This window comes from Dama dama, chromosome 2, assembly GCF_033118175.1.
Source record: "Dama dama isolate Ldn47 chromosome 2, ASM3311817v1, whole genome shotgun sequence".
NCBI lineage: Eukaryota > Metazoa > Chordata > Mammalia > Artiodactyla > Cervidae > Dama > Dama dama.
In genome coordinates, this window is record NC_083682.1 from 21,252,157 (window position 1) to 21,264,539 (window position 12,383).

At 41.5% G+C, this 12,383-nt stretch overlaps 1 protein-coding gene across 5 annotated transcripts in view; it reads right to left on the minus strand.

Moving 5' to 3' along the window:
- Nucleotides 1-12,383, minus strand: part of FAM118B (family with sequence similarity 118 member B) — a 45,691-nt gene that overhangs the window by 2,367 nt on the left and 30,941 nt on the right. For all 5 annotated transcript variants that reach the window (XM_061166981.1, XM_061166944.1, XM_061166963.1 and 2 more), the window contains 3 exons: nt 7,714-7,941; nt 4,904-5,032; nt 3,021-3,306 (listed from right to left, as the gene is read on the minus strand). In XM_061166981.1, coding sequence (XP_061022964.1) covers nt 3,021-3,306; nt 4,904-5,032; nt 7,714-7,941 — 643 coding nt within the window. The remainder of the gene's footprint in view (nt 1-3,020; nt 3,307-4,903; nt 5,033-7,713; nt 7,942-12,383) is intronic.

The window sequence follows — 12,383 nt, forward strand, 5'->3', positions numbered from 1 at the left end:
ATTAAAGCCCCTGGCCACACGGAACATCCTCGATGTTTAACAATTCACAATACCCTAAAGAGTGGTGACTTCATGGGGAGTCGCTCTGCCAGGAAGCCCATGCCACTAAGGACAGTCTGTGCGGCTTCGCAATACTTCTGATGACTTTTGTCAATAAAAGACTTAGTGTAGGAAGAGCTGTCCGGCAGGATCTTGTTCTCTTCCCCGTTAGCATCTTCCCTGGCTAGATCTCAAGAACGCAGATCAAAAGAACGAAGTGTGTACTCCTCGCCCGGTGGGAAAGCCTACTGAGTCCCGCCTATGGGCAAACAGTAGAAGAGAATCTGGAATACTGCAGGACAGCAGAAAACATCCCCAAGAAGGATTAGCAAACTGCTTTCACAAAGAAGATAAATCGGAAAATTTCCTTTTTTAAGGGTTTTTAAAGTCTTCGGAAAAAGGGTAGACTTAGTTTTCAAAATGTTTAGTTATGGTGATGCCTTCTACAAATCTTGTTCCATCAAAACAGAGCCATGAATAATCACAGTTTGTGGAATTTCTCATCACAGGAGAATCCCACTGCATAGGACAAGTTCTCTCTATATTAAACTACCCGTCCTTTAAGAGGCCCCTAAGATGCATTCAGATTGCCCATGAAAATGCATATTAGCAAATAACTTTTCAAGAACATATTCTACATAACAACAGCAAAGTTTCTTGGAACTGTGTGCTGAGTCAGAATGGGCAGACCGTGGGGCCCGGCTTTATTCAAACTACACTTTTAAAAAGCATTTTCCGATTTAGCTATACCAAAAAGCTTTGCATTTGGTAGGCTGATGGAAGCTTGCCTGGAACCATTAGTAAATGGAAACTTTTAACCGCATTTGGCTTTCTCAGTAGAATTGAGAGGTAAAACGTCAAGTGAATGGTACCACTAACATGACTTTAATGCCACCACAACAGTTTCCACATAACATTTTTGAAGTGGTTTTTTTTTCCTGTTTATAAAGACAAAGCATAATCATAAAAAATAGGATTTTCATATTTCATAACATAGGAAAAAATATTTTAAAAAAACACATTAACTCCTTCTGCATAGAGATAATCACGGTTAATTTTCTAAGCATCATGCCAGACATTTCTCTATGTTATTGTTTAGTCGCTCAGTCATGTCCAACTCTTTGTAACCTCATGGACTGTAGCCCGCCAGGTGCCTCTGTCCACGAGATCTCCCAGGCAAGGATACTGGAGTGGGCTGCCATTTCCTCCTCCATCCAAGGGATGTTCCCTACCCAAGGGTCGAACCAGCATCCCCTGCGTTGGCAGGTAGATTCTTTATGGCACCAGAGAAGCCATAAAGCACACCAAACAAAAACAGAAAACATCTACAATCTTGTATGCCAGGGACTGGGATGCAAAAACACATTTTACAACCTGCATTTTAACTTTTTCCACTCAGAATATTGTATCTCTGACATTATTTTAGGCAGTAAAAGCATTTTTTATTTTATGGATTCATACGTATTTAATATTTCATTAACTAATAAATGGTGTATTTATAGAATCACCTATTTTCTGGAACATTTTAGACTGCTTCCAATTTTCGCCATTTATCTACAACCCTGATTACATCCCCACACCTGTATCTTTGTGCAACTGTGTCGTATAATTGTATAAGTGTCCAGTGATCTCTTTTAGGAGAAAAAATTTCCAAGATAGATTTTATCAAAAGGGATTTCTGGGTCAAAGGTTTTAAAATTTTCAACATATTCCAAATTTACCCTTCAGAAAAGTTGTACTAACTTTACCTTCCCACCAAAATTGCACAAATATATTTTTTTCCTCACAACCTTAGCCAAAAGGGAGTCACCATTCTTCCCTATTTTTGAAATCTAAATTCTTTCTTTTTTAAAATTTATTATTTTGGGGGGGAGAAATATCAGTAACTTCAGATATGCAGATGACACCACCCTTATGGCAGGAAGTGAAGAAGAACTAAAGAGCCTCTTGATGAAAGTGAAAGAGGAGAGTGAAAAAGTTGGCTTAAAGCTCAACATTCAGAAAACTAAGATCATGGCATCCGGTCCCATCACTTCATGGCAAATAGATGGGGAAACAGTGGCTGATTTTATTTTTCTGGGCTTCAAAATCACTGCAGATGGTGACTGCAGCCATGAAATTAAAAGATGCTTACTCCTTGGAAGGAAAGTTATGACCAACCTAGACAGCATATTAAAAAGCAGAGACATTACTTTGTCAACAAAGGTCTGTCTAGTCAAGGCTATGGTTTTTCCAGTAGTCATGTATGGATGTGAGAGTTGGACTATAAAGAAAGCTGAGCACAGAAGAATTGATGCCTTTGAACTGTGGTGTTGGAGAAGACTCTTCAGAGTCCCGTGGACTGCAAGGAGATCCAACCAGTCCAACCTAAAGGAAATCAGTCCAGGGTGTTCATTGGTAGGACTGATGCTGAAGCTGAAACTCCAATATTTTGGCCACCTGATGTTAAGAGCTGACTCATTTGAAAAGACCCTGATGTTGGGAAAGATTAAAGACAGGAGGAGAAGGGGACAACAGAGGATAGATGGTTAGATGGCATCAATGGACATGAGTTTGGGTAAACTCCGGGAGTTGGTGATGGACAAGGAGGCCTGGCGTGCTGCGGTTCATGGGGTCACAAAGAGTCAGACACGACTGAGCGACTGAACTGAACTGCCCTGGGTCTTTGTTGCGGTGCACAGGCTCCAGGCTTAGTTGCCCCTCAACATGTGGGATCTTAGTTCTCTAACCAGACATCAAACCCACATCCCCTGCACTGGAAGGTGCATTCTTAACCACTGGACTACCAGGGAAGTTCCTGAAATCTAAATTTCAATTGCATTTCACTGATTAGTCTAACCTGAAAACTAACCATGATCTCCCTTCATAATCTGGTTAGGATTATATTCTGCATCTTGGTGATGACCTGACCCACCACAAACACCTAAGAGGCTGAAGAACAGCTGCCCTCCGACCCCTCTTTGTCTCCAAATGCAACTTACCTGACCTTCCCCTCGTGGAGATCTCACATGTCAGTCGTTTGAAATATTCTGGAAGGTCAGCATAGTCATTTCCATAGGAGATGACCTTAATCCCTTTGTCCAGCATGTTTTCTCGAAGCTTCTTGAATTCATCCACATCTCCTCTCCGAACTAGCATGAAATGTTCTAAGTCAGATTTATGCTTGACGGCCTCCAGGAAAAGGGCTTGGAAAGTGGTGTCATCCACAGTCCAGCCACAGCCCAGAAAGAGGAACGACTTGTTTTCATAGAGTTTTTGAATCTCTCTCTGGTGGGAACAGAAACAACATGTGAATCACACTGTGAAGACAAGTATGAAACAGAAGAATCAGCAGGGTCATAACTACTGCATCTAGCAGACTGTGATGACCGATGAACCAGGGTTAAGAGTCAGAGGAGAGACACTCCCATGAAGGAGTATGATCTTCTCACTGTTTACTGCTGTAACTTGGTGACTATTCTAAAATTGTATCTTTACCTGGCATTCTCCTGCAGGGTCTCTATTCAGGGTCTCACTGGTCTATATCTCACAGTTTATTTTTTAGATCTGTGTGCCCAGAGGCCATTAAGGCAATCAGTAGTCTTCAATGTATCTTACTCTTTCCATTTTCTTGACTCTATCTACTTTTTCGGCTTTACAGACTGAGCCAAGAATAACCAGAGAATTCCATCACCAGAGCTGCTCAAAGAAAACCTGACCCTTAGAACACTAATGTACATCTGTGTATATATTTTTTCATGTACATGTGTGTATATACTTTTAAGACATTTTTTAAAGATTGTTTTGATATGGACCATTTTTAAAGTCTTGTATTGAATTTGTTACAACATTGTTTCTGTTTTATGTTTTGTGTTTTTAGCCACAAGGCATGTGGGATCTTAGATTCTCCACCAGGGATGGAACCTGAACCCCTGCATTGGAAGGCAAAGTCTTAACCACTGAACTGCCAGGGACGTCCCTGTGTGTACACATTTATACACACATGTATGTACATATAAATCACACACACTACATATGTATAAAGTATTAGAAATGATTTTGCTTAAGGGATCACTCAGTGTCAGTTATAGATAAAGCTGTAACAGATGTGAGAGAAAGAACAGGTGACAAAAAGTCCCCTTGGGCTTTAGAAAACATCACATTTTCTGGGTCTTTTTTCACAAAGCCTCCATTTTATTACCCTATTCAAATTTTAAAAAATTTTTTCCAGTGCTCGATAAGTGAATAAGTATGGTGATTCAATACAAAGCCACCACCATTTATATAAAAACTCTTTAGAATGTATGCTCTAGTAGTAATTGGTCAGTGAAAAACTGCACAAGTTAGCCCTGGCATAGCCCTGGTTACTGACACCGTGTATGTATGTCTGTGAGTGCTCAGCGGCTCAATCGTGCCGACTCTTCGGGAACCCAGGCTCCTCTCTCCATGGGATTTCCCAGGCAAGAATACTGGAGTGGGTTGCCATTTCCTACTCCAGGGGATTTTCCCGACCCAGGGATCGAACCTGTGTCTCCTGTGTTCCTTGCACTGGCAGATTCTTTACCGCTGTGTCACTGGGAAGATATTACCATATACACCAAATGATGAACACAAATGTACATTCTTTGTATGTGAAGCTGACACCAGTGAACAATGCCATCTGCAGGCTGTCAATCAAGAACAAAGTAAAACCACAGGGCCTGAAGAGATGTCTGACATTTCCCAAGACGGCATACACATCCACAAGCTAAGAAGCACAGGAAAGAATGCTTGGCCTTCCAATTTTAACTGATGAAAAGGAACTGTTAAGCCTGGAAGCTCAGTGGTGTGTTCCGAAGGCTCCCAGGAAGGCTTTCCCGAGAGCAGTTAGGTCAGCACCACTTACCATAACTTCAGTATTCCTGAGCACATTCTGATAACCAGCTGGGTGAAGGACAATGCCACTCGGGTTGGTGTAGACCCCATGGATGTGTAAGACGCTCAGCTTCCGCTTCTCCTGAGCCCACTCAAGGACCTGCACAACATAAACACAGCTTAACACGGGGGGCAGGGCCGAGCACCTGCTTCAAGGCCCCAGTGGGCAAGACAGTCTTTTGACAACCAGGCTTCTGACACAACTCTCCAGCTCCAGGATATCAAAGGGCAAGGGCAAGAGTGTGGCCACTCGATGTGGCCTCTGTACTTCAGGCATGACAGTCAGGAAGGATGGCAAGTCTGATAATTTCTCTTGCAAAGAAACAGTCAAAAATCAGAGTTTGTCATCATCTGCAGAAACCACAGGGGCTCTTTCCACTGATGACCCATGTGACAGCCACGGACGGCCCTTTCAGTAAGGACCCCCAAGACGTCAAGCCTTGTAACGACTGCCTGGTCTAGTCCCCTCTCACACTTACTCCAGGCGGGACCATGTGGTTGGCTTTAGAGAATGGGGCATGAGCAAACAGGAGAAGCAGCTGGGAAACGTTGGCACATGTGCCTTCTTTCCCTTTTGCTGCTTTTGGAACGCAGCTACCATGTGAAGAAGTCTGACGGCCCAGCCAACAGCCCGCACCAACAGACACACAAGCAAGGTTCTCTCACACCACCCAGTCTGGCCACAGTCATGTGGGTTGCCTGCGAAACCAGCAGAATGGCCCAGCGGAGCCCATTAGTCCAGCTCAGGTGGCAACTTCACATTATCAAGGGCAAATAAAGTGGTGTTTTAAACCCCAAAGTTTTCAGGGTGATTTCTTGTGCAGCAATTGATAAGTAGTAAAAGAATCACTTCAGTCACCTGTGAGTTACCTAAGAGGCCACCAAGGAAGAACGACCACTTAGATTCCAATGGTAAGAACCAACCACGTCCCATGGTTTCCATTTTCCCAAGGACTTGAGACACTATAAATTTGTTTTTATAACACTCTAGAGAAATAAGGTATGGATTAGGGAAGAAAGAGGCATAGAGATTTAGAATCACAAGTATTACTAGGCTCTATTCTGACTACCAGTCAGTGGCTTTAACCCTTTAACTTCAATACTGCCCCTAATGTGGACTAACTACAAAAGCAAAGCTTGCGACTCCGGGATGAAAATGAGAAGGAAAATTTCAAGTCTGATAGATATCCTTAACTTTATTTTTTGGCTGCGCCTCGCAGCATGTGGGATCTTAGTCCCCTTACCAGGGATTGAACCTGTGCTCTCTGTGATGAAAGCGTGGGTTCTTAACCACTGGACCACCAGGGAAGTCCAGGAAATCCTTAACTTAAAAAAGACCCTTATGTGTCTGATGCTGGTCATGATCTTCAGAGATTATGTCAGAAACAGGATGGAAGTTGTTTCTTGCCATTCATTTTTAAATTTCATTCAATCGTTTATTCATTCACAAGATATTTACTGACCACCTACTAGTATGTGCCAAATACTTTCTTAGGCATCAGGGTAAGAAGGGCTGACATGGTCCCTGTCCAAATAAAGGTGCTATTCTTCTAGGGCAGACAACAAACCAAGATGAAAATGGAAAGTTACAACACAAACTCCATTGAAAAACTGAATCCAAAAATAAGGGTGGGTCCCTTTTAAATTAGGGTGATCAGAGAAGACTTCTCGGAGGAAGTGATTCACAAGTGGAGTCTTACAGGTGAAGAAGGAGCAGGCCATACAAAGCATGGGGGCGGCAGGAAGAAAACACTCCAGCCAGACAAAACCAGTCCTCACAGCACCATTTCTCTGAACTGGATTTCCTTTTACAACCTGACTTCAAGGCCAGCAAAACCACAAGACTGGTATTACAGCCCTGCTCTGGCCAGGGCAGTGCTATGACCATGAGTGCCAGTGGGGGAAATCATTGGTTTGTCCCAACTCTACCTAGATGGGCTCTAAGTGGGACACAAAGGCAGGTTCCCAGGAAAACAAAGTATACAAGTAAAATTACAAAATCTGCAGGGCAGGACAAATGAGACCCAGTGGACATTTATAATCCTTTTTTTTTCTCCCCTTCAATCATTAAATCTCTGACATCTTTTTATGGCAATGAAAACATTTTCCTTTTCATGGCTTCAGTGTATTTCATCAATCAATTTAATGATGTCATCTATAGGCTCTCCTATTCATGCTAGATTTCCAATTGCAAGCTTTGGCGACCATTGTAATATAAGCCTTCTCTCATTAGATGACACAAGTGGACATCTATAATTTCATTACTATGAGAGATGACTTAGATATAATAGGGGCTACATAAAAGAAAAGTCTGCTGACGTATCCTTTAAATATTAACCTCATCCAGCTGTCACTTGGCCTGAAACTTGATTGTCAGACATCAGAAAGTAGTTTTTGTACATTTCCAACAGATGCCAAGAAGAATCTGTCCTAACAGAGAAACTAAATCAATACCACACCCACCTGATATTATCAAGTGTTAATAATTTACATCTTACAGTTCAAATGGCTTCTTATAATCCTGCTTTAAAATTGGGTGAAACTGTCTAAACTCACAGAACTGAATACTTTTAAGATCTGTGCTTTTTACTGTACACTGATTTAATCTCAAAAAGCACAAATCCAACCAGGGATAAGAGTCTCCCTCTCTACCTTTCCATGAACAGAGTGCTATACAACATCCCAACCAGAAAACAGTTACTTCTGATGAGGATTCAATCTGCTGGCCTGAAGAAGAGACAAGCTAACCCTTTCTTGTTTACCTAACCCTTTCTTGTTTACCTTCTTCTCATCAGTAAGGTCAAGGGATTCCAGCTGTTTGCCCTGATCTGCCGCATACAGCTCCAGGAGATTGTCAAAGTTTGTAGTTAACACCAGCGCTCCGTTTTCCATCAGGTGGAGAACTGACTGAAGTAGCTGCTTTCCAGAATCTTCCATCTTTGACTCCAAGTCATCAAATACTTCATATAAACAGTCCTTGAAAAATGTGGATCGGACATTACTAGTACGCTGGGGAGGGATATAAAAGGGAAAAGTTAGTTCCAGGCGTTTTGGTAGGTCATTTGTTTTCATTAAATAATAGCAACTTTTTGACAAGTACTTTGCACTTACAGGTAAAATACTTGTCTCCCTTGCAGGGTGGATAGGATACATGCCAAGTGCCAACACAACACTCAGTCTCTGTCAAGTGACCCAGACTATTACATCATATGCCAAGAAGCATATGTAAAGCCTCTGTAAATAGGCATATTTATGAATGAAGACAGTGGGCATGGCTAGGAGAGGTGACTGCGAACAGACTAGAGGAAAGCGGAGGTGGAAGACAGAGCACCAACCACCCTTTAAACAGGCCTCGGGTCAGAAGACAACACTCTCTGTTAAACTTCCCTTTCCTGGGGAATAACCACTAGAAGCTCTCCAAGTGGCTTAATGTGTCTTTTTCTAATCCCAGGTGCTTTTTACAGATGCTGATGGATACAGGACAAGTGGTTTAACTTCTCCACGCCTGTTTTTCCCTGGTATAATCCAGCAGCTTGTTTACAAGTCTTTCAGGAAGAATATTTATTATACGATAAAAGGTTTCCAAAATCCTGCATTTTGCAACTGGTAAAAATACCAAACACTAATCAGTTCTGAACAGATTCCTTATTTCTTACCATATGGCTCATTTAAATAACTGCTTTCCCAGCTTTGTTTTGAATACATGTAAAATCTCTGAGGACTAGTGAGGAAACAGTATCAATCTCAAGTGAGAAGCTGGCTTTCTAACTTAAAAGACCAAGTAATCCCCGGGGCCAAAGGAATCTGAAACAGGGAAGTAGCTATGTAATATGCTATAATAAATATCTGATCTGTATCTTATTCCTGCAACACCATTCCTTAGATAACATCTAAACAGAGAATAAGTTCTTAAAGGCCCCATTATTCCCCCTTCAAACTCCAAGTAACTGCAGCTAGCTGCTAGATAGCAGACAGCAATACCCTTCTGCTAATCCTCAAAGCAGCCCCCTTACCTTCCTGGCTTCACCTGTATACTGTCCCAATAGCACTGTGCTCCAATAAAGATCTGGTTCCATGGAACCAGGTAAACAGATTCATAAAACATACTTCAATTTGTCAAATGTACCTCTTATTTTTCAAAGTGTTTTATAAAAATCACCCATTTTTTCATTGTATCTGCCAAATACAGGGTAAATTACTTTCACAGGAGAAAAATGAGAGCACAAAAGTGAACTGCACCTCTGCCTGGTGATGACACACCCAGGAGTTTATCTGGTTCTGCTGATCACTGTATGTTGCATCTACCCTGACCCTGTTGTCAGAGGCTCAGCCTCCTTTCCAGGGCTAACTGGATGGTAGAGCCCACAATTTATGCAGCTAAGGACGTGTGTCACATTTTTCAACTTGTGCTCATTCTCTTTATGTGTCACGTTTTTCAGCTTTTGCTCATTCTTTTATATCATGGCATAAAGTATTACATATTAGCAGCCCATGAACAACCAACTGGGAACTCTATAAGAATTAATGACCTGATCAGAAATAAACTCTAGTTACTGAATTCTACTATGTACAAGGGAAAGTGAAAGCATTAGTCGCTCAGTCATGTCTGACTCTGTGACCCCATGGTCTGTAGCCTGCGAGGCTCCTCTGTCCATGGAATTCTCCAGACAAGAATACTGGAGCGGGTAGCCATTCCCTTCTCCAGGGGACAGAATGGGGATCTCCTGCATTGCAGGCAGATTCTTTACCGTCTGAACTACCAGGGAAGTCCCAAGTCAACTACTAATGAATGTCATGCACTTTTCTCAATTTGTTATCAAAAATACAATGCCCCTTTAATGTCTATCAAAATTGCAATCCATTTATCCTACAATCTTACAATTTCATTTCTGAGAATATATCCCACAGATGTAATTACAAACAAATAAAATGACTTATGCAACATTATCACTGCTGTGTTATCTGTGACAGTAAAAGACTGGAAACAAGCCAAGTATCCATATACAGGAAACTGGTATGGAAAGACCCAGGATATACTGTTAGGAAGAACAAACAAGTGCAGATCTGTATGTCTAGAGTGCTACCTGTTGACATGGGGGTGGAAGCAGTGAGGTAAGAATAAATAGAATCCTATTTGCGTATTTTCACAGAAAGAAACACTGGAATGATCCTCAAGACAGTGGGGACCCACAGAAGGCAAGTTTGGGGAGAGGAATTGGACAAAGCTGTGGATGCGAGTGAGATGCCATGATGGATGTTAAACCTTTTTCGTCATTTTGATTTCTGCAATCCGTGTAAACAGTACCCGTTCAGAAAACCAGGTTATGTTTAAAAGTAAATACAGTGACTTTAAGAACTGCCTTGTCGTCTCTTATACCTTCATTTTGTACTCTGATGCATGTGCGTGCATACACACACACACACACACACACACACACACACACAGTTAAACAACAAGGTCATCCAGCACCAATTTAATCATTATGCACACAGACAGAAACACCTGGGTATACAATCAGGTAAGCATGGGCATGGATATACTTCCTTGCTTCTAAGAAAATAAATACAGAAGGTCAAAGCCTGGAAATAAAAAGCATGAGTCACATATCTTAGCTGACTATCTTTGGGTCCTACTTCTTTCGGTTATTACATTTTGCATCTCAACACAGAGAGGAAGGAAGCAGCTATTGGAGCAGCATCAATTCCCTCAGACTTGCCGTCAATCTCTTCTCTCTTCAAACAGGTGACCCTAGAACTCAATTTCCCACCAGTGGCCTAAGTAAAGACAAAGGAATGAAAACAAATAAGGAGGTTCCCTGGTCAAAAGGAAATGCCAAACTCCCATACACATTTATGGACATTTTCTCACTCATTTAAAACAATGGACTGCATCCAAGGTTGCTTCATTTCCTCCTACCCTGTAACTCTCATCCTTCCGATCCCAGACAGTAAAAAAAAACAACACAAAAAGGTTATTAACATTTACTGTGCGTTATAGTATGTACCAGACACTTCACATACAGAAAATGTTCTCACTTATTTTTCAAGTGGGATAAGTAACATCATTCCAGCTTTACAGGAGCAAAAATAGATTCTGAGATGTTAAATGATGTGCCCAGGGTCCCGGTGCCTTTAAATGACAGTCTTTCTGCTCCTGAAATCCAAGGTCTTTGCAATGTCATTTCCCTACTGTAAGAAACTGGCTCAGTGGATGGGCTGTTTTGCCTTGTCATATTACTATTGTTTGTTAAGATTCTTAAAAAAACAAACAAACAAAAAACTCCAAAATCCAAAAAAGGACATTCTCAAAGACACACAAAAGTAAAAAAAAAAAGAGAGAGAGTACGATACACCTCCCCCATAACCATCATCCAATTTCAACAATCATCACCCATGGCCAATCCTGCTTAACCTAAACTCCCTTCACCATAACCTAGTCCCCTTCACTGAAATTTTTCCAAGCATCATATCATTCAGATACTTCAACAGTTTCCTAAAAGATAAGGATTTCTGCTGACATATAAAAAAGTCTGCACTACCACTATCACAACTTAAAAAATGCAATAATACCAATTCCTGAATAGCAAGTACTCATGTTCATATTTCCCCAAATGCGTTGTGTGTGTGTTTCGTACATATCTCCTATTGGATTGGTTTTCAAGATGCGGCCCATGGATCCTGTGGATCCCTAAGATTCCTTAAGAAGTCTGTAAAGTCAAAATTATTTTCATAACAACATGAAGGCGATATTTGTCTTTTAAGAGCATGTTGATATTTGCACTGATGGTACAAAAGCAACGGGCTTCCCTTGTGGCTCAGCTGGTAAAGAATCCACCTGCAATGCGGGAGACCTGGGTTCAATCCCTGGGTTGGGATGATCCCCTGGAGAAGGGAAATACCCACTCCAGTATTCTGGCCTGGAGAATTCCATGGACGGGTGGCAAAGAGTCGGACGCAACTGAGCGACTTTCACTTTCACAAAAGCAATGAAAGGAAGAACTGCTGGTGTCGTGGTGTGACTCAGGACTCAGGGAACCCAGCTTGCCAGTCATCACAGTGTTCTTCATTACCAAAGACTTAGAGTAAGAGAAGAATGCCAGTTTCACTTAAGAACCCCTTAATAAATCAGTAAACACTATTAATTGTATTAAACACGGACCCTTGAGTACATGTCCTCCTAATATTCTGTGTAAAGAACAGAAATACACATGAAGCACTTCACTTGCAGACTGGAGTCTGATGTGGGTCTTGAGGCAAAACGTTGGTGACTATTTTGAGTTTTAAGCTGAACTAGCCACCTTTTGTCATCAAATCGCATTTTTACCTAAAAGAATGACTGGTAGACAAACTATGATTATTCAGATTTGAGTATTCTGACCATTTTTGCAAAAATAAATGAAGTGAGCCTGTCATTTTGAGGAGAAACAACCCAATGACTGCTGCTATTGCTG